Source organism: Scatophagus argus, chromosome 17 (genome assembly GCF_020382885.2).
Source record: "Scatophagus argus isolate fScaArg1 chromosome 17, fScaArg1.pri, whole genome shotgun sequence".
Taxonomy (NCBI): Eukaryota; Metazoa; Chordata; class Actinopteri; family Scatophagidae; genus Scatophagus; species Scatophagus argus.
Genome location: NC_058509.1, coordinates 9,459,979 through 9,482,198, shown reverse-complemented (window position 1 = coordinate 9,482,198; position 22,220 = coordinate 9,459,979). Strand labels below are relative to the sequence as shown.

Genomic DNA, 22,220 nt, shown 5'->3' with positions numbered 1-22,220 from the left:
CTGATTGTCTTTTTGTATATACTATATAGTATATATTACAGTCATAATGTAGCACCGAATAAAGACATAATTTGCCATGCTAGCAGTGTGGCTCAAGCAATGGTACTGGATAAATTGCCATTAAATTTTATGTCCTGATAACTAGTGATTCCTTAACTTGTCCTCGAGCACCACCACGTAGTTTATATACATTCATGTTTTAAACAGTATTAATTGTGATAAATAGCCTGTGCTAACTGACAAATGTTATCATGCTAACATGTTAAAATTGTTAACAATACCTGCCTAACATCAGGGTGTTAGCATATATATTTTGCTATGTAAAAGTATTATGTCATATAAATGTATAACGAAAACAGCATATAATAATACATTTACTACAAAATAAAGCTACAGGAAGCCAGTCAACTAGACTGCAAAAATAAAAATCAACAAAACAAAACAAAACTGATGCTATATCAAGTGCAAGATAGCTGGGAAGATACAGTATATACAGTATATCTCTGAGATAGATGTTAGTCCCTAGCTAAGGTTAATTTCCAATTGAAAAATATCAAATCTGATAACAAGATATTGTGGTTATTTATTTTTATAACCCACATAGCTAATGGGACCTTTGCAAAATCTCACCGTGAAGAAAAAACAGCTAAAGAAGGTTTGGCTAAAAATAAATAAACTAAATTAGCATTGCTTAGCAAAGTGCAGCAGTCAAATGCCATCTCTGATGGAATTGGGTGGCGTATCATTATTGCAATGGCTCGTTATTCCAAGTAAGGTCCCATTATTCCAAAATCCTGATAATCTGGAAAAATGCCTATTGGAATGAAAGCCCGTTTGTCCAACAGACTGTTATCCCTTTGTGTCTTTGAAGAAAAGGCTGCACTTTCCCTGCATTTCAGTGATAGCCATCCCTGTCCATGGTGCTGAATTGGCAATGTTTTTTCCCCTTTTAATAGGCTTAATCTTTCTGACCTTGCACTTAACAACATATCCTAACCCTAACTGAAAAGACACTAAGATATTAAGGGCAACTAGCTCCAGGCACTGTGTATGTTCAGAACAATAAGCATTCACAGGCTTTTGTTTTTGGAGATAATACAGACAAATGGGGTTTTGGGTCTATGGGACATTTTGTGAACTATTGGGGTTTTGGAATAATGGGCTGTCATAACAGTGGAAAGTCCCTGCTATACCTGCTTGACATCAGTATGTTTTGTTGTTGTGAGCAAGTTAGTTTGTACATTGGCATTTAGCTCAAAGAAATCTGTGCCTTAGGTGTGCCTTCATGGAGCTCCAAAGACTTCAAAAATGACATGTGTTTATATCTTTATTCATTTTTTCAACAAAAAACAAGCACATAAAAACTACACAACAGCCAAGTGCCATTTGTCACCCCTCAGAAGTTGTTTACAGGTTTTTTTTAAAGTCATCACCATCTCAAGTAAGGTCCTACAAATATATTTATGCTGACATGTGAATAGTACAACAATGGGTAACCCATTTAAAAACTCCTTGAGTACTCTTAAAGAGGGTGACTGTAAGAAAAATATCACTAAAATGTAAAGTACTTGAAATTCTTGGATAAATTGGTTAGGAAATGCAAAACATTGTCATTAAACTCATTAATAAATAATAACACATCTAACAAAAACAAAGGCTGGCATGCAAAGAAGCTGCTAAATTACTTAGGACCAACTAATTCAAGCTGTGGCTACATACAGTACATCAGGCATTTCATGAGTCTACTCCTGATGTGTTATTTGGCAAAAACACAGGACTGTACAGAATGAAAGTAAAAGTACAAATTCTTTTATACAATAAAAACTGTGGCGGACATGGGTCATATCTCAGCATTTCCCCTCACAGCACAGAGGGTGAATACAATGAGGAAGTAAATACAACCAGTTTGTGTGAATTTCTCTAGTGTCCTCTTTTTATTTTGAGTCGTCCTCTTCCTGTGCAGAAAATACGACTCGCTTCATAGTGTAACAGTGTCAAAGAGGGAACAGGTGTGTCGGCGTTGACCTCAGAGCATCAGAGCAACGCCACCAATGGACTGTCTCCAATACTGTCAGTCAGCTTAACAGCCAATCAATAGCAGCCTCGTAGATTTCAGCCAACCACCAGTCACAGCATCTCTATTTCCTGGATTACGATCTGTCAGATCTCCGTCAGCGTGATCTTGTAGGAGTCCGCGTAGCTGTCGATGTGGAGGATGAAGGTGTCTTCGTTGGAGTAATGCTCGATGATGTTGTCGTCCATGTTAACCAGAATCCTGACCCAAAAGACAGTTAAGTTATAATTTTATGTGCATAACAAGAGGTTCCGAATCTGCTGCCTTACTCACCCTTTTTTACTTTTCTTGTACACTTTGGCTATCCGCTCTGTGGGCACGCCATACTTCTCTGATATCTGAGAGTGAGTGAGAAAAAAAAAAAAAGAAACAGTTTTTAAAAAACATGTGCTCTGCTGCAAACACGCTGTGCTTTTGACTCTCACTTTCACATGCAATCACTCACAGCATCCATCAGCCCTCTGAGGGTGGGAGACTTCAGCATCAGAGCGTCAAACACCTCGTCTGTCTCCTTTCTTACGTACAACAGTACTGCAAAGAGAGGAGAGAGAATAAACCTTCAACGTATGAGCAGAGCAAAAATTGAAGACAGATGTGAATATTAGACTTTGGTGTCACACAAGCTGGCAATCTTTGCATGGTTGTCACATTCCTGTCTAAGGAATGTGGCTTTGGTCTGTAAAACTGGTTACTAGTAAATGTCTTTTCATTATCAAGTAACATTTTTTTTATTTTAATTGATTAGTTATTAAACAAATTATGAGAAAAACCATCAGGAGTCAGAAGTTAATCACAGAAAAACTGATGCGTAACCCTGAATACAGACCAAGCAACAGCTGATCTACAGCCTGATATGCATCCGTGACGGAAATGAACCAAAAGAGCTGGAAGAGGCAGAATCTGTCACTCAGTCAGGATTGGTTTGACACATATTGTTACAGACTAGTTAGGTTTAGTCTGGTTTGTGTTCCCTCACTGAAAATCAGACTGAAACTGGTATTTCTCAGGTCTGCACTGACGATGAAACAGATAAAAGCAGGGGAAGAAGCAGTCACCCTGTACCTCTCTTGTGCATCTCCTCTTTGATCTGTTTGTGAGGTGAGGGACAAAGATCTTCATCTGACGGCCTGAACATCCTCTTCACCAGCACGCCCCTGAAAACACACAAAAACAAGCGTGTGTCATACTCACATGCGATGTGTTTGCATTTGTGGTAACATTGGCCTCCTCTGTACGTATTGCTTTCATTTGCATAGTTTATATTTGTATGACCCGATGGGAATGGAAATGTTGCTCATACACTCACCCTTCCCTCTCGATCTCCTCCGTGTTGAAGGTAAACACCTGGAAATCAAATGTTAACGTAAGTTTAAAGTATGCATGACTAAAAACATTCTTCAGATCATTTACTTAAAAAGCACCAAAGCAACTATGTAAAAATACTGCATCACAAATAAAGTCCTGCAATCCACTCCTACGTAAGTATGCTAAAAACTCGTAAGTCTTAAATGTGGGCCTAGTTTGTAAGGGGCCAAAACTACATCTGTCAAATAACTGGAGCAAGATGAAAAAGTAGAATGTTGTTTGAAATGCAGCCAAGTAGAAGTAGAAAACAGCAGAAAATGTAAATGCTCAAGTGAAGTACAAGCAGCTCAAAGCTGGATGTCATTAAGTGGCCACCTGGTCAATCTGACACTAAGCTGTGACTCCAATTTCACCTTTCAGCAGATTAAGCTTATAAGAAAACAGGTTTTTGCACTTTTGCTTATAGAGAGGAATGTATGTGAGGGTGATCTACCTGTCCAGCCCTCTGCAGGTTGCCAAAGTGAACATCAGGGATAAAGAGGACAGGCTGAGCTTCCAGGTCGGTCATAGTCTTGAAATAGGTGGTGTCAGACTTCTTGGGAACAGTCATCACGCCTATGCCTCCATCTTTCCCTAAACACCATTGAAACAGAAAATTTAGAAATGAACAGATTTTCCCAGCAAAAAGAGAGTTATTATAAATTAATCAATGAATTATCATGTGCAGACGGATTTTTGAACTGTTAAAAACTGAGCCCACAGTACATCAAACTGGTCATCAGAACTGTCAACAAATACACTATATGGACAAAAGTATTGGGACACCTGACTTTACATTACACCAACAGGGACTTTAATGACATCACAGTCTAAATACATTAACAACTTTGCAGCTGTTTCTGTGGGAATTTTTGCCCATTCATGCAGTAGTAGTCCATTCAAGTTCATCCCAAAGGTGTTCAGTGGGGTTGATGTCAGGACTCTGTGTGGGCCAGTCAGGTCAATGAAAGTAAGAGGCCGAGCCCAATCCCAGAGTGTCCCTTAAAGAGGTGTGTCTGGATACTTTTGCCTGTGTAGTGGACTGCAAATTGTGGTTAATAAATCTCCAATCATCATGAAAAAAAATCAAAAACTTTGATATCCTGTTAGATGAAATACGTTAAATTTTCAGAATTTCGTCTGATATTTTAAATTCTACCCTCATGTGAACTACTGCAGTCTTCGGCAAACAGAGCGACTTCAATTTCTCACATATGGAACAATCGGTCTTCGGAAAAATAAATTGCAGACATCTTTTGTTGTCTAGATGGAATACATAAATGGACCCTTCTGTATTTCTCATATGTCTTCCTCCTCCTCCTCCTCCTTCTTCTCCCTCTGCTAAATGCTTTGTCCTGACTGACTGCTGATGTTGACGTTAAATTGAAACAGAAAGACTTTTGTGCAGCTCAAACCTTTTGACTTCTTGCGGAACAGTTTTCTTTCCTCGTCTCTTATTTTCCTCTCTGCCCCCTGAGAAAAACAACAAACAAAAAGTTATTGAACATATCAGTTTGTCGAAATGCTCTGAAGCCCCCTTTACACTCAAGTCTTACACAAAATGATCGCATCATTTTTATTGGACAGAAAAGTCTCAATTTTAAGAAATGTCAAATGTCTCGTATGTGTGTGTGTGTGTGTGTGTGTGTGTGTGTGTGTGTGTGTGTTTGTGTGTGCAGGTGTATCTGGAGGCTCACTGTGCAGGTGAGACCACTAGAGGGAGAACTGATGTCATGATTTAACTTTCTCACTGAATACTATGCAGTCATTTTGTGGAAGGCACTTGCCACACATATATGGCAGCATCTTTAGTTTATGGCAAAGATCCCAACAGATCAACCCATCGTAGAAACATTAACTCGCAAACCTATTAAATCACCTTTTTGTCACTTTTTTTGACAGCCGCAAATTAATATTCAATCAGTTGTCTTTAAACAGGAATACTAGTAAAGCTTCTCATCTTGTAAGATATTTTCTCTCCAAGAAATGCATTTTTTTCAAAAAAAAAAACAAAGGAGTGACAAATGCAGTTAGGGTTTATTTCACACTGGATGAAGCAACATTAATCGTGTAAAACAACCATTTCAAGCTAAATTTAAAAAAAAAACATATATTCATAAGGACAACATGGACTTCCTGGTCAGTTATCTTCTTTATAAACCGACAATTTACAAAGAAACTGACGAAAGAGCTTCATTCAACCAGTCCCTGATAACCGGTGTTGAGGAAGGGATTTCTCACCTTGTCACAGAAGACCTTGATCTGTGAGTAGGCCCTGTGCAGCGGCTTGTTGCTGCGATTGTTGTAGCTGTATGTGTCAATCTGGATCATCAGAGGGAGACCCTTGACTCCCTTCTGAGAGGAGAAGTCTGTGCTCAGACAGTTGACTGTGATGAAGATCTGCCAAGAACACAAAGGATTGAGGGAGGGAGAGCAGAGATTTCCATACTTCAGGTTAAAAGGCAAAGAATTTGGTGTTGCAGGTATTTTCTTAAGGGAAAGGATTGTCATTGTTTTATACACAATTTAGCCCACAAAAACATCTGTTCCACAGTTCCACATGTCGACAACTCCTCCAACATAATGGACATGAACACAAAATGAAAAACCCTGCATGTATTTGAAAGTTTTCTATTTATTTGTGGTCGAGGAACAAATATTATTTAAAAAAAAAAACAAAACATGAGTGGGGACTTCAAGCTCAGACATTTGCACCCTCTCAGACATACACTGCATGCCAATCCATTACTACATCCTTTCACACTGAGTATTTCAAATGCTTCTTTGTGTTTACAGGTCAAATTTAAATGTCTACAGCAGGGGTGTCAAACTCAATTTCATCCCAGACCACATGAGCATTTTGGCTGCACTCAAAGGGCTGGCTGCAAATGCGAAGCTATTTGACTGTATCTTATTATTATTTAGAGGCTGTTCAGAAGCAGAAGAAAATTTCCTTTTAAGACCGGAGAAGCATTTGCAATAACCTAACTCGCCACTGCACCTGTTCCCGATAGACTTAAGCTCAACAGTCACACAGATTAAGAGAAACATAGGGATAGAGAAAGAGAAAGAGTCAATATTGGCCCAGAGATGTGTGCTTGCATTTCCTCCAGCAATGTCTTTGTCCCCGGGCGGCCATTACAATGAAAGAGTCACATAACACACACAAACAGAGGCTGACTCACACACACACACACACACACACACACACACACACACAGAGTCAGTCGCATTCTCACAGAAATGAGGGCAAAACAAACAAGAGAGGGTGGGGACGGGGATTGGTGTGTGTTGGCCCTTGGGGGCCTCTGGAGTTCAAACAGTGACGTGGCTCCATCTAAGGAGTGGCCACAAAGGAGTGGGCTTCACAAAGACAAAGACGACAAACAGAGCAAAAGCACACAACGCTGCCCATCAGTCAAAAACATACCAGTCGACGCAAAGAAGCTGCTTTAGGCTTTTGATGCTTGTACTGGTAGGTTATTTCTTTCAACACTGTTTTAAGTGATCTCCTCAGTGGTGGTGATGTCTACAGGTTAGGCGATTCCATCACAGTGAGACGCCGGTTAATTTGTCAAGAGAGCGCATTTGTTGGCCAATACTTGAATCAGCACAAAAAAAACCTGTCCTGCTACTTTTTAAACATCCACAAACCGCCTCCTGCCAGAGTAAATACAGTAGATCAGTTTCTGGGAAAATTACAGTGACATTTATATCCTGCAATAAAAAAAAAAAAAAAAAAAAAAAAGAGATTGTGTTTTGTACCTTGGCCTCTTCATTTACGTCCCAGGTGAAGGAGATGGCGTTGTAGGCAATTTCTTCAATGTTGCCGATTGTGTTGAAACTCTCCTTGTAATCAGCTGTGAGGACAAACAAAGGGATAGTTTATTTCTGCAATGACAACAACCTTTCAAATATGACTTCTGCTGTAAAAGCATGTTTCAGAAGTGTCCCAGAAGGAGTGCTTTGAGTCTACATATAGCCAGATTTTACTTAAATGTTCCTACATCATCAGCTTTTTAAGAAACCTAACCAAACATTGTCCCCTCTGAAGAAGAAAAAAAAACCACAGTCAAAATTGGTCAATAAATGGCACAAGCAGGTAGCTATTGCTTGTTAAGATAAGCAATCAAATGGCACGCTTCAATTTTAGAAGATAAATCCTTATCTGTTTGGGCAAACAAGCTCTCAAAGGCTTCAAAGGCAGCAGGAGGAAACACAGGAGGCTATCGGACTCAGAGAACCTATTAAAAGCCACATGAGCACATCAGTGGCTATTGTTGACCTGGGTGACTTCAGACTAAAGGGACTTCAACTAAGTTGTTGGGTACGCTAGTATGCTGACATGCCTAGACGTGAGCTGACCATTAAATGATGTTCAAGTGGAAAACGGGTGTGTTTTTCTCAGTTTCTGAAAATGTAAGATTTTGGAGATGAGTTGTCGTCGTTAAACTATCAAAAGCAGTTTTTCGTAACAGCAATGTTTGCTCATGGGAGTGTAAGATTCCTGAGCTGATTTAGATCAAAAGTCCAACCAAAGTCTATTGATTTAAAGAATATTGCTGGTGATATTTTATGATCTTCAATAGCAATGAATTGATCTAACTAGCAAACTTTGTCTGTGTAGCCAAGGCCTTATTTGTCTGTGCCACAGAACACCGTTGTTGTCCAAACACTATGAAAGACACATCAGTGAGCCGCACTGATGTACAGGCGGACATGTTCCTTCATTATAATGAGCATGTGCGCCATAGTTTATTTTATTTACACCATCTTGCTTCTGTAATTACTAGAATTACAAAAATCCAGTGTTAATCCATGGCTGAAAATAGTTCCCAAATAATACACATTTTACGAAATGTTTGAGTATCGTTTGATAAAAACTACAGTGCCAAGTAGGAAATTACACAAAAAAATTAAACTTTACCGTATGTGTGAGTGGCCTGTTCTTACCTAAAGAATTACATATTCAGGAAGAACAAACAGGCGTGGACGTGGTAGGAAAGTGTACATGTATTGAGAGAAGGACTGGCACATTGTTGGTAAAAGTATTTATAGTTCTTCTGAATGGAAGGCGGATTGAAAAGCTTCTATTTAAAAAAGGATAATGGCTCACATTTTCAGAAAGAAAGTCTCTCCTGGAAGACGTTCATAATGTTGGACTTAGATGTTCACATGAAAAAGGGACGGAAATAGTTAAGAATGAAAAAACAGACCAAATAGATAAGTTACAGAAATGATCCAATCCTCATCCAACATTTATAAGGGATGGAGGGTTCTGCACCAACCATCCAACAAGCACTTCGGCTTTGGTTTGCCAGAATAAAAATGTGTAGAAGTCAGTCTGTTTAACAGACAATGATGGTTTGAGACACATGGTTTGGGCTTAACTTCTTTGAAGGCAAAGCTTGTCTCAGAGTGTCTCCTTCAGTGACCTCTGACCTCCTCCATCATGCGAACAGCCGTCGCAGCGACACTTCCTGGTTCTTCAGCAGGTGCACAAAGCAGCAGGGCAGGCAGCAACATGCTTATCTGCCAGTACACTCGGTTAAATAGTCCCATTCAAATGATCCATTCTGTGATGCAGCCCAGGGGCATGATGACAACCCCCACCCCTCTGACAACCCCTCCACCGCTATTCAAATCAGTTCTCCAGACGGCTTCAGGTTACAGGCTGCATCCAGCTACAGGCTGACCTGGCTCTGGGGAGCATGGTGGAGGGGGTCTGTCATTTGACCTATAGAGCTGTTTGAGTAGAGATTTTCCACCTTAATACACCGACATACATAAATTAGACCTGAAAAATTTTGATTACAACTTCACAAATGTGAATATTTGCAGGGTTCCTGAAGTTAGACAACACAAGCAATATAAATACACTGCAAAGATAAACGTATTGGGGTGGGGCCATTTTTCAGGGTTTGGGCTTGGCCCCTTAATTCCAATGAAGGGAAATATTAATGCTCCAGCATACCAAGACATTTTGGACAATGCTATACCTCCAACTTTGTGGGAACAGTTTGGGGAAGCCCATTTTCTGTTCCAGCATGACTATGCCTCAGTGCACAAAGCAAAGTCCATAAAGACATGGTTGGATGAGTCTGGTGTAGAAGAACTCGACTGGCCCACACAGAGACCTGATCTCAACCCCACCCATCACCTTTGAGATGAACTGGAACAGAGATTGTGAGCCAGGCCTTCTGGTCCAACATCAGTGTGTGACCTCACAAACGCTCTACTGCAGGAATGGACAAAAATTCCCACAAACTGGAAGCTGTTATAGCTGTCTATGTGTTTAGAATGCAAAATTAATAAAGACCCTGATGGTGTAAAGGTCACGTGTCCCAATACTTTTATCTATATAATGTCTGTCAGCTTGGGCTTTTGCTAATTGTGATGGTTCTTTTTCACTAGCATATTATTGATTCTAACCCACAGATTAATCAATGATGAAAATAAGTTGCAGCCCTAGTATAAAGGAATACATAAACAGGCCGAAAATTATCAGGATGAAATAACTGATTTTTCCAACTCCAGTTCCTGAATCTATCTCGGGGAACTGTGTTTGTGCATGCTGAAAGCATTCGCACATATTTACGGGCAGATAAGGATCTGTGTGTATGCCTGCATGTGTCAGTGTGATGGAAACAAATTTGCAAGCTGTGGGTGAAGCTATAGATGCACACTATCTATGGCTCATACACACAAAGAAAAACACACTCATGCACTCATTACACTGGCAAAAGCCAATGGGGATTCTGAAAGGCAAACCATGCTGGCACACTTTACCTTAACAAGAAGAAATCTGTCATCTTCAAATCAGTTAGCAGAGAAACAACAGAGATGACTTTGACCGAGGAGTCAAATGAACATAAATAGCTTTATTGTTTTCATTTTTGAGGACAGTGGTTTCTTTGCCTTTAAGGAATAGTTTTTGGTAAAACTCTTCTCTTTCTTCTTCTGAGAATTAGATGAGAGGATCAATATCACCCTCACGTCTGTATGGTAAATATGAAGCTACAGTTAGCTTAGCTTAGCATTAAGACTGGAAACAGCAGGAAACTGCTAGCCTGTCCAACAGAAAAATCCACCTACCAGCAGCTGGTTAAGCTCATTAACTAAAACTAATAACAGGTTAAATCTAGTTTGTTTAATTAATTTGTTTAAAAACAAAGTGTAAAGATGTCAATTCATCGTTATATAAGAAATGCTATTTCCTGTTACTGTGTTAATTAGTGAGTGTAAGAGGTGCTGGTACCCATGGTCAGAGCCAGGCCAGCTGATTCCCCCCTCTGTTTCCAGTCTTTATGCTGAGCCAAGCTAAACATGCCTTGGCTATAGTTTCATATGATCACGGTACGAGTCATCTCATCTCTCTGCGTAAGCATATTTGACAAAACAGCACACTATTCCTTTACTACAAAGCGATTCCTATTTGTAACAAACATCTATTTTGCGCAGCTGAATTTATTACTTTTCTTATTTCCTACCACACCAACTATCTCACGACACCTTAAATTTATTTCCTGACACCTGGCTGGGAACATTTGTTGAAGCAGATATAAAAATGTGTGTGAATTTTAGACTGATTTGTTTTGGTTCAGGTAAATACAGGAATTAAGACGAAGATCTAAATTGGGCAAGAATTACTTACAACAGACCAAAACCATCTGAGGTAACAGTGCGGCTAGCATTCCTCTCCCTGTCCCAACAAGCTGTGCATAGGTGTGTGTGTGTGTGTGTGTGTGTGTGTGTGTGTGTGTGTCCCATCCACCCCAAGTCTCCCACATACCTCAGAATCTCTGCCTGGCTAGCAGGCCCAAGCTTGTCAAGAGCTAACTGCCTACAAGCTTCTCACACACTCATTCAACAAGGCATAGAAAAGCTTGGTTCAAATTCAAATCCATTAACCGAAAACAAACGGCAGACAAAAGGTCAAAAGTCTTACGAGTATGAGGCTTCAGATTGCCAGCAGACATCCGTGGGAAATGCAGCAAGAGAAAGTTTGTCACATTGTTTTGGACTGTCAAGTTTGTTTTTTTTTTCTCACACTGGTGTTTTGTGCAATCTCACGGGCAATGTCGAGGAGATTAGAGGATTTCTGTTGTGAGTCCCAGCAACACCTAGACATTAAGAGATTCAGGTGTGTGTGTGTGTGGGTGGGTGTCAGATGGTGGGCAGCTGAACAGCCTCAGGCAGACAATTGGGTGGGGGCTTGTTTGCTCTTAGTTTGGTCATGCCTTGTTTATTAGCTGAGCGCATTCCAGCATTTGCAATTACATAAATCTGTCATTGTCTTCTGCTTCATGTGTTTTCATTCATTCATTTCCCCGTCTTAGAATTTGCTCACATACAAACATGGAGAAAGTCTCTGAAGAGGGAGTAGGTGGTAAGTCTTACCGATGTCTAAGACCCTCTGTTTGGCTGTGTGCTGCCGAGCGTGCCAGTACTTCCAGTATTTGAGCTGCTCGTCTCGGTTCTTGTCTTCGCTGAACACCACCATGATTACACTCTGAGGAGGAGAAACCAAACGATGAATCCAAAACAAGCGACTGTCAAGTTTTAGATCAAGATCTATCTGTGTTTGGGACTGACAGGGTAGCATAAGATCCCATCAGATTCTAGTCTCCTGTGACTTCCTTAGTAATATGCTTTATGCTTTAAAATGCTTTACATTTAAAACTTCGAGAGGGCTTGAACTTATCTTAGTTTTCCATCTGATTTTGACTTTCTGCTCTTGCTGTACTTATGTATCCAATTTTCCTGTGTAATGAAGGTTTATTATGAACAATTTATGCACACTCACTGTCAGTTTAACCACCAAATACAGTGATTTATTGTAGATCAACTTGTCCGATCGTCACACCTCTCGTGATCAGACCTGTAGTGTCAGTAATTACTTTGGGGAGTAAAATGTCACCATAAAAACTATAAAAAGTTATGGCCAAAAGCACAAAAATCAACATCCAAGTTGTAACAAACCAGAATTATCTTTTAATCGATCAGACATTTCAATTGGAGTCCCGATGAACGTAAGTCCAGTATTCATTCTCCAGTATTCATATCTGGCTCGTCATCTTCTAAATGCTCAGCTTTGTTCACCACTTCGTCACTCACTTTGTCGTACTGCTGTTTAGCACTATATTGGGTTTTTATCAGAGCTTTTTGCTTTATGTAATTTGTCCTTTCTTTTAATTATGTTGTGCTTATGGAAGCTTCATCAGCTTTTATTAATGTGAAGCAATTGCCCCAGTGTACGAAATATGATATATAAATGAACTTTTTTCACAAAAAAACAGGTGCATGTGCAAACTACATGAATGAGAGCAGCGAGGAGGAGTCAAAACAGTGAAGCTGCAGGCGGTAAATCTGAAACAATGAGCTTAAAGGACGTGAAAACGCTCTGTGGACCTGAGAGGAACAGCTGAGCTGAGTGATAATAACTCTCTGTGGGTTTCCCAATATGAGGGACACCTTTCACATTACACATTAATGCATTCATGAAAAAAAAGAGCTTAAAGCTTAAGAGCATTCTTCAGGTTTGGTCAGACTTAAATTACATACTAAATAAAATCCTGATGGTATTTTCTGTGGATAAGGTCAAAATAAGACTTACTTGAAGTAGACATCATGTAAAATAAACCTGACTAAACTATGGCCAAATGAAAATCAACTGAAGATAAACCAATGAATATGAAGAGATCAGCTCACCCGGACTTTGCTGATGGGGTGACGGAGGCGTTTGTTGGCACTGAGCTCGTTGAGTGTCACGGCGTAGAACTGGCCTTTGTTCAGGTACGTCATCGGCCCCTCACCCTGCTTCTGACGCAACGAGCGAGTGGCATCCAGCGTGTACTGGAAGCTGTCACTGCACACGCAAACGCACACATACAGAGGGATACATGACAGGGGTGCAACAACAATAATCAGGTCGGTGTTTCGATTTCAAAATGGCATGGCAACATGTTTAAATATCCAGATAATTGTGCTGCAATAATGAGTGGAAATGATTGTACTCTGAATGACTTACACTCCCTCCTGGTGAAATAAGAAGTCGTCTGTAGCCAGAGAGGAAGGTGTGTGATACTTCTGTTGAGAATGCAGAAAACAAACAGAAAGAGGAAATTTATTTTGCCATAATGACAGGAGAGGAACTGCTTAAACAATGCTGTAAATGAAAGAAGAAGAAAAAACAACAGTTAATCAACAGTATTGACACAAAAAAAACGATCAGAGAGACGACGTGAAGATCTCAGGCTAGCGGGGATCGCATTGAACAGCTACTTGTATATTCCTGTTGAGGTAACAAACCTTCATGCTCCTCAGTGAATCATATTTAAACAGCTATCTGCCATCACACAACAACTCCACACTTTTACGTGTCAACAACAGCCATTTTCAAATGTGTTTTTAATGGTGAAGTGAGTGAAGAAATGCTTTATTTTCCCACCTTAAACTGCTTCATTATTTAGGTTACAAAAGCTTAAAACCAGATAATATTGAACAAGAAAATAGAATAGCCAGAAAAATGAACATCATTTTGTGTAGATGATATGTTTTTCAATCTCTCCTGTCCAGGAAATGATCTCACAACCCCTCAGATTTAACTCTACACCTCCCACTTTGGTCACTGCTGTTTTAGGGTGTATTTTCCTGTAATAACAGAGTACCTGCTCATCCTTTCTCACCGTGTCTCTCTCCTCTTCATATGGGCTGTCAGGCGGACTCTGCTGGTCTTCTTTCACGTACGAGCTGTGGCTGACGGTGGTCACCTCGTACGGACTCTGTTCGTAGATCACCCTCGTCGACTCTTCGCCTTCCACCCGATAGTGAAGTCCCGCTCCCGTCATGAAGACGGGCGCGTACATCTCGGCCTTCACCACAGCCACAGCTGGTGAGCCGTCATCCCCTGATGCTCCCCCAGCCCCCGTCGAGCCGTTGAACTGCTCCCGTTTGGTCTCCTGATGCTCCGTGTTCAGTGACAGGTTGACGGGGACGGATTTGAGGACCTGAACGCGGTTGTCCACTGTCTCCACCTCGCTTTGGCTGCTGGGATTGCTTGGCAACGTAGACCTGAACGAGAATAGGGTTGAAATGAGTAAATGCTGCTTTTGGCCACGTCAGTCAGCATATTACAGCATAAAAATCCACCGGGACTAACGCTGTTACGCCTTTTATTAACAGCTGTTGTAAAACCAGTTAAACTTTTTAGATGAAAAAAACGCTTTCATAATTTTGTTAACTGGTTATTTTTGAAGGCCTCAAAAATTTCACCTTTTGTGTGATCAGCAGCTGAAAGTAAACTGTTTGTATAACAGTAATAAGACTGGGAAAGAGAGGCAAGCAGGGAGTGAAAAGGCACACTAAAAAGTAGTACAACTGCTAAGAGTACAATGCAAGAAAATAAACATGTTTATTTTACTGTGTAAAAAAACTTGTTTTAAAATTGGCACATCTGATGATTTGTTAAACATGCTTGTATGTTGAGAATCACATTGGAAGGCGTATGAGTGTTGGTGCTGGCTAATGCGGGTGAGAACAGGTAGAATTACAGGTAGAAGTAATGTAATGATGCATCCTCACTCTTGCTAGAAAGCTGGATTTCTCCCATTTGCACCAAAAAATGAGGGAATGTTTTTCTAATGATCAGTAAGTTACCCTTTTATTAGGATTTCCTCTTTTTATCTGCAGGAATCAGCAGGTTTTTACTGGCCTCAGTCCAGCCTCTTTCATTCAGTGTCACTACTTCAGGACTCACTCGTCCATGGTATTGCACACATGCATACGGGTCTCTTACCACTACTATCTTCGATATGCACATTTATCATGTTAAGGAAAACGGTGCTTTAGTTCTTCATAAAACGGAAAGCTTTTCATATTAAATTGTTTTACATTTAATCTATTCAGCCACGAGTGCAGCATGTATAAATACTACAGTATCTGAGCACCAGGATTTAATTCCACACATTGCTGGGAAAGGTCTGCTAGCAACTACATGTTTTGCATTTTTTCAGTGTCTTTCTGCCTGTACATGTGCAACCTTGAGCGAGACACCCAAATTTACTGACCTTTTCTCCGGCTCCTCCGTTATGTCACTGGCTTTGGAAACTGGCAGAAGCCTCTTTTCTTTAGGCACCTGGAGGGAAGAAAGGAGGACGCGTTTAGTTGGTTGTCATCATTTAAAATGTGGTTTGCAGTCTTTACTTGACATGTTTGTTTTTATTCCCCAAACAGTCTGTTTTGGATGAGTGACTCGTGTATCTCGTTCATCATGTTTACTGAAACAGCAGAAAATAGCTGTCGCCTGTTCACTTCAGGCCGCTGCACATTTGCATTTTTAGCATTCATGCAGTCAGACATGTGGTGAAATAACAATTAGTGTGTTATGAATTCATTGATTCAGTGATTTAGACGTTGAGACGGCCAGCTTGATTGAGAAATGTCCAGACGTCTACATTAATATGCTTTTAAATGACAAACTTGTATTGTGCTAAATCTTTTTTCTATACTTTTGCTAAATCATGTTGTTTTTCTATAAAACACAAAACTGCTCAGCTGAATAATCTGAATCATCAGACGTGACTTGATCCTGTCCTCAAGGCTTTCTGTTGAATGTACAGTTAAAGTCTGAGGTGATTCAGCTCAGAACGGCACTGAGCAACATCCAAGCGTCTTTCGCATCCAAATTCAACTTTTACTTTTATGGTACTTATTTCAAAGTCAAGTGAATCTTAGAACAAGCTTTACTTCCTCAAAGTAAAAATGTTGCAGCACATTTGTGTTATCGACAGCGAGGGCGACCACTGAATGTTCTCATTTTATTCATCATTTTGTCCGTAAGCTGTCAGGAAATGACAAAAAGTGTTATTTAAGGCAAACTGCAGTTTCCCTCAGCCCAATGTGACGTCTTCAAATATCTTGCTTTGTCCAACACCCAAAGACATTCAATTTATCATCAGATAAGTCAAAGAAAAACATCAATCACAGCACTGTCTTCCTCACCGTCATCTCCATTTACACCAAACATATCATGACTCTGAGTAGTTTTCCGCACCTTGTAGTACTCGTAAAGGAGGCCCAGGGCGTTGGCGCTGTCCTCGTCCCCGTTGATGCTCATCATGGCCTTGGTGGCGGCTGTCAGCGGGTTCTCCAGGTACGACCTCCATGCCTCGTCCTCGCTGGTGTAGGCCCGCCGCACCGAAGGGAAGGAGCTCTCGTTGGGAACCACCACCACCAGACGCTTACTGACGACAGACACACGTAAACATTTTAACTCAAAGGATGAGACAAATTCATATGCTTTCCACTGTTTAAAATGTTTTGAGCTTTTTTTTCTAACAGATTAAATAAATTATATTCTGAACTCAGAAAGACATGATCATTTGTCAATATTTTGGACATTTTCCATATCAAATAAATGAACAAAACATTGAAATAATAATGAAAAAAATGACATTGCAGCTCTTTTAATGCCTGCAGTGTGTGCACATGGGTTTGTTTCTCTAATCTTTAGGCCCACTTAAGTCAAGATCACAGACCAGTTAAACACACTGTGTTGTCACAACATCTCTTCAATCTCATCCAGTCACAAGAGAGGCTGCAAATGCGTCATCTTGCACTTGTAAAATGAATAGTGTCAGCATAATATCACACCTTCCTGAAAAAGTCTCAGATTTAATCATTTATGATGTTTTAGCCTTGCACACATGAATTTCTCTCTTTATGTTTACTTGTCTGTGGCTCCGACAAAGTGTTCGAATCAAATTGAAATTGTGTAATCGATATAAACAAGGAGTATTAATTAGGGATGTTCTTGGCAGTGAAATTTACTGCATGCCTTACTCAAATAACAGATTTGTCACATGGAATTACTCATTTGAATTATCACTGTGGTTTTTCAAAACGGCATTAACTCCTGCCTGCCAGATCCACCTGCCAAATTAAACAAACCTTGTTAGTCTCACCTCTAAACTGTGATGCCACACTGATGTAAACCTTTACAGAGAAAGATGTGACAAACACCATAACCGCCTTTTAATATTAAGATTGTAAAGGTTATTTCTTAATGCTCATCATTTTTACACATTTTGCTTTTTTTCTTTTTGCAGCTTTATCAAAGCATTGTCCATGTCACTACAGCTGCAAATTAAACAGCTTTTCTTTTGTTGAGCCTACACTTATTACACATTTGGCTTCTCAATGGAAACCACACCTGCAGGTATACGGAGCAGACATGCAGGTAAAAAACATTCCCGCATAAACGACTCTACTCTGGTGGATTTGACAAAATATTACCACTGCATGTGACAATAATGGTAGCTAGTTTTTGTCACTGAGAAATATTACAGGCAACCACATTTAGAGATTTCAGAGACATTTGGCTGATTTATATTCAAATACAAACAATTGCATTGATCAGTAATACCCTAAGAGTAGTAACAGTAATGAAATAATGAGTGGTCATCTGGTTAGGAGCCACTGCTATATGTCAGTAATGATCCAAGTACGTGACATCAGTAATTTATTAGTAATACAGTTATCCCCATGTAGAGCTGTATTAAGATCATCAAAAAGTTTTTCTAAGAATTGAATTATTGAAATTATTGTGATTTGGTCAAGCTAAAACACATTTGTTCCTCTGTGATATTTTAAGATTAATATTATATATATATATATATATATTAGATATTACAAAATTAAACAAAGCAGAATTATTAGCAGGAGGTAGCTTTGATTATAATCAAAAACAAGTTATTATTTCTCCTTGAATATAAATGAAGGGGTTTCTGGAGTTCCAAAACAACACAGGACGAAAACAGGCAACGCAATCTGTCCTCACTCACGAACAGGTCCTCACCTGTTGTGTTGACAAATATAATGCAATGCAACAGTCGAGTCAAAACTCTGTTTTCAGTCACAGACATGAACGTGTTTAGAGAGTCCGGTCCTTGCACTTTGACGGCTTTTTGCCCCCATCAGTCAAAAAATGGCGAATTCCGCTCTAACGAACTCCACGGCGCCAAGTTTACTTGACATCTTTTTCCTCCAGGAAAACAAGTTTAATGTCAGTCATAAATTTCCGAAAGTAACACAACCATACAGTGACACTGTTTCATCCTATGTTACAGCCTAATAGAGAATTTAAAATAGTTTTCTTTAGAATTAGTGAGTAAAAAAGAAACAGTTCAAAGTGCCCCCCCCCCCACTAATCTCTTCAAGTTGAAATCATCAAAGATCCTCTCCGCTGACTCGATCACTTACTTGTCTGTCTCCTGTGACATATTTTGCTTCCTCTACGATTCTTCCTTGTGAAACTGGACTTTCAAGTCGGAGCAGGTAATAGAGTGAGTGAGCTGCCAGAAGTTGGGCTACAGGTAAGTCGACTTTTCTCGCCCCGCTTCTTCTCTCTCTCTCTCTCTCTCTTCGCCTCCCTCTCCCTCCCTCTCCCTCTCTCTCTCTCTCACACACTGTCCTCTCACACTCCTCCACTCCACCTGGCAGGTAAAGCCGCTTTTGTCCCCCAACAGCCAATAATCACTCTGCGTCTCTTGCGTTATGTTTGTACGCAGATTATGAAATATATCAACATATCCTGCTGCAGTGCATTATAATATTTGCCTTGACTCGCTTTAATGGCAGCGGGTCAACTTTCGGGCCGAAATTCTTTCACTGCAAGAGAATTGAGGGGTTGAGGGCGAGTCTGCCTCTGATTGGCTGTCGCAGAGCCAAGCTGGGCTCTGATTGGCTAAAAGGTCAGCGAGACAGGTAGAGGCCCACCTCACCTGCAAGCTAACGAATAGACCGTATTGAAGGCGCAGAGGTAAAACAAAACAAAACAAAACAACACACGGGGAACTCGTCAGGTTTAACACGTAAAGTAGACATTTTTTTTAGATTTAGATCTGATGTTATCCTACAATGAAAGTGGTTTACAAAAACAGGGTTAAAGAGTGTTGGAATGGTAGGACTTGATGCATGACTGCACATGCTCACAGATGGCCTCGTACTGACACACATACACACACACACACATCCACAGTTGTTCCTCCTTCCCCAAGCCACCGATTTAACCTTTTCCGCCTGTAGATTTTTACACTGACTCGTCTGTGTCTCAGGTAATCTCAGAGTAGACAGAGGGCAGGGAGGAGCCCCGTCATTAGCTGACACAATGCCATTGTGCCTCTTAATGAAGCCATTGTATGAGGAGATCCCAGTGTTTGGGATTACCCTGCTAGAGCAAACAATGTATGTGTGTGTGTGTGTGTGTGTGTGATACAGTGGTGAAGTGCTGCTGAGAGGACCACTCACCCTAAATGCTTTACCATACACATAGACTGATAAACCATCAGTGCTGATCCTTGTTTTTAATGTCTTCTTTCTTTATTTTGTTTGCACCCTATACATAGTCTTTGTGCTGTGTGTATACAGTGCATCGTCCTCGTGCATTATGTAGTCTTCAGCTGGTTTGCACTGTGTACAATTATTATAGGTGTGTTTAAATTCTAATGTAGCACCTGGTTCCCTGGAGGAACGCTGAGTTGTTTCACTGTTCACTGTTATTGTAAACAGCTCAAGTGACAATAAAAAAAAACAAACATCTTGACTCTTAATAATTAGGGATCCGACCTATTTAAAGAACTTTTTTTTTTGTTACCTAGGAATAAAGCAGCATGAACAGTGATTTATTATTAGGTCTGTATTTTAAGTGTGGCAGGCCAAATTGAATGTCACAGTGTTTAAATGGTAGATAAGCAATATCTCTAAATAACTCTAACTTTAAACTCTAAATATAAGGTGCCTGGTAAAATTCTGTACTTAATTATTAGTGCAGGTATAGCAGATAATATGTGGTGTCTCATATTGTTATGGACAGTAGTGGTTGTGGATTTGATCGCACTTGTTTTGCTCTTTCCATTAAGTCATAAAGAAAGTTCAGTTCAGCAATATGATGACCGAGTTGTTAAGTGAATTGTTGAAGAGACATTTCCCCTCTTCTCAGACTGCTGAATTTAAATGCACGACAAGAGAATAAAAAAAGAGAAAAGTCCCCCCAAAATAATAAAAATGTGTGCAGTGGTGCGTTTTTCCCTACCCAAATAATAATCTAATGACCCCTCTGATTAATCTTGTGACCTTTTGGAAGCACCTTCAGCCCTAGGTTGGGAACCACTGGACCAGACTACATACTTGAACTGTATAAAACTTGCTCCACCTGAGCCATGATCTGGTAATGTAAGACATAAGAAAAGTATATGCATATATATATACTTCTTGCAATATTTTTACATAGTTGGGAATACCTTTCAGAGGGAAGCAGAGTACTTTTCATTGCACTATATTTGTCTGATAGCTGCAAAATATTTTAGCTGTCTGCTGCATTAAGCAGAGTTGGATTTTCAGAAAACATAAAACCAGTTTCAAACTGGTTTAAAGGCTCACAAAATGTGAGCCTTTTGCTTATGAATGCCTGCAGGTGTTCATCTATGGAAATCTAAAATTTATGTTTCAGATTCAGTTTAACCGTCACTGGTGTGTGTGTGTGTGTGTGTGTGTGTCTGTGTTAGGAGCAAGCATGTGTTTGCGTGCCCTGCGGATGATCACTACTATACTCCCTTGTCTAATTTGTTTTACAGAGCACCTGGGCCTTTGCTGAGCTCTCTCTGTTTGTGTTTAAATGGAGCTGCAAGATAAATACAGGTGGAGTCCTTTTCTCCCAGCAACACACAGTCAGAGGGATGAACAGCAGAACAACAAAAGGCAAAGAGATTAAAAAAAACCCCTCAGAGATAAATTTAGCAGACATATTCCAAGTATTCCTCTTCTTTTTTACCACGTTTTACCATTTACATGAATGAATTACTGAGTGAGTGGGCCCCGAAGTGTGTGCCCACAGCCTCTGTGTGACTATGTTGTAAAAGGCCCCATGTGTAGGATTTAGGGGGATCTAATTGCAGACAACATGTTTTCATTAGTGTATAATCACCTAAAACTAAGATCTTGTTAGCGGCCTCTGTAGGTTCTACCAAGCATTTGAGAGGGCGGGTTGAGTTGAGGAGTGTTCAGTTGGTCGTAGTCTGTCGCTTCACTGCTAGATGCCACTGAATGCCACAAAGTGGACTTAAAAAAATGTGTTTCAACATCTCTTTAAAAGAGATACAAAAAAAAAATAAACAACAACACAAAAGAGACACAAACCAACCTCAAAGAAACACAAAAAGACTGCAAAGAGAGGGAAAACAACCATTAAACAACTGCAATTGGACAAAAAAAACCTAATATACAACCTTTCCCCACATGACTTCTCCCAGATGGAATGTCTGCCATGTGGAAGTGCGACAGATGAAATAGTTTGAAGGCTACCGTACAAGCTGCCACAAGCAGGCATGGGCAAGACTGGAAAGTCAGGGGCCAGGAGCCACAGAATACCTTCCACTGTTCCACTGTGTGTGTGTGTGTGTGTGTGTGTGTCCCACTCTGTGAGAGAGGTGAAAGATGTATCCTACATACCAGGAGTTTTTTCGCAGGGAGAAGCAGCTTGTCTGGACTTGGCTGGGATTAGGTGTCTGAGTCTACCTTTCTGATTGCAGAGACTCACAGCTGAGGCAGAGGCAGAGTTGCTGGGGGATGTGCTGTCCTCCAGGTGGACATGAGGGAGGAACACAGGAAGTAGGGATGGACCAAGCAGTGGGATGAGAGAGAGATGAGGGTCGAACAAAGTAGAACAGGGATAACTAGACAGATGAACAGGCTATTTAATCAGGTAATTTTCAGGTATTCACATAATTTTCAAACTTTTCTGTGG

General features: G+C 40.3%; 1 protein-coding gene across 4 annotated transcripts; it reads right to left on the bottom strand.

Moving 5' to 3' along the window:
• Positions 1 to 1,314: 1,314 nt before the first annotated feature.
• Positions 1,315 to 22,085, bottom strand: grhl2b (grainyhead-like transcription factor 2b). 4 transcript variants are annotated; one of them, XM_046418337.1, is made up of 16 exons: positions 21,926 to 22,085; positions 16,473 to 16,662; positions 15,487 to 15,554; positions 14,089 to 14,491; positions 13,449 to 13,507; positions 13,130 to 13,286; positions 11,819 to 11,930; positions 7,184 to 7,278; positions 5,660 to 5,818; positions 4,834 to 4,891; positions 3,873 to 4,012; positions 3,381 to 3,418; positions 3,137 to 3,228; positions 2,520 to 2,605; positions 2,348 to 2,412; positions 1,315 to 2,275 (listed from the first exon to the last, which is right to left on the bottom strand). In XM_046418337.1, the coding sequence occupies exons 2-16, from the start codon at positions 16,536 to 16,538 to the stop codon at positions 2,161 to 2,163; spliced, it is 1,713 nt and encodes a 570-aa protein (XP_046274293.1). In that variant the 5' UTR covers positions 16,539 to 16,662; positions 21,926 to 22,085; the 3' UTR covers positions 1,315 to 2,160. The 4 variants fall into 4 exon arrangements, with proteins under 4 accessions (XP_046274293.1, XP_046274290.1, XP_046274291.1 ...); XM_046418334.1 differs by lacking the exon at positions 21,926 to 22,085 and adding an exon at positions 18,680 to 18,872; XM_046418335.1 differs by lacking the exon at positions 21,926 to 22,085 and adding an exon at positions 18,680 to 18,871 and having other exon boundaries at positions 14,107 to 14,491.
• Between the last annotated feature and the right edge of the window lie 135 nt (positions 22,086 to 22,220).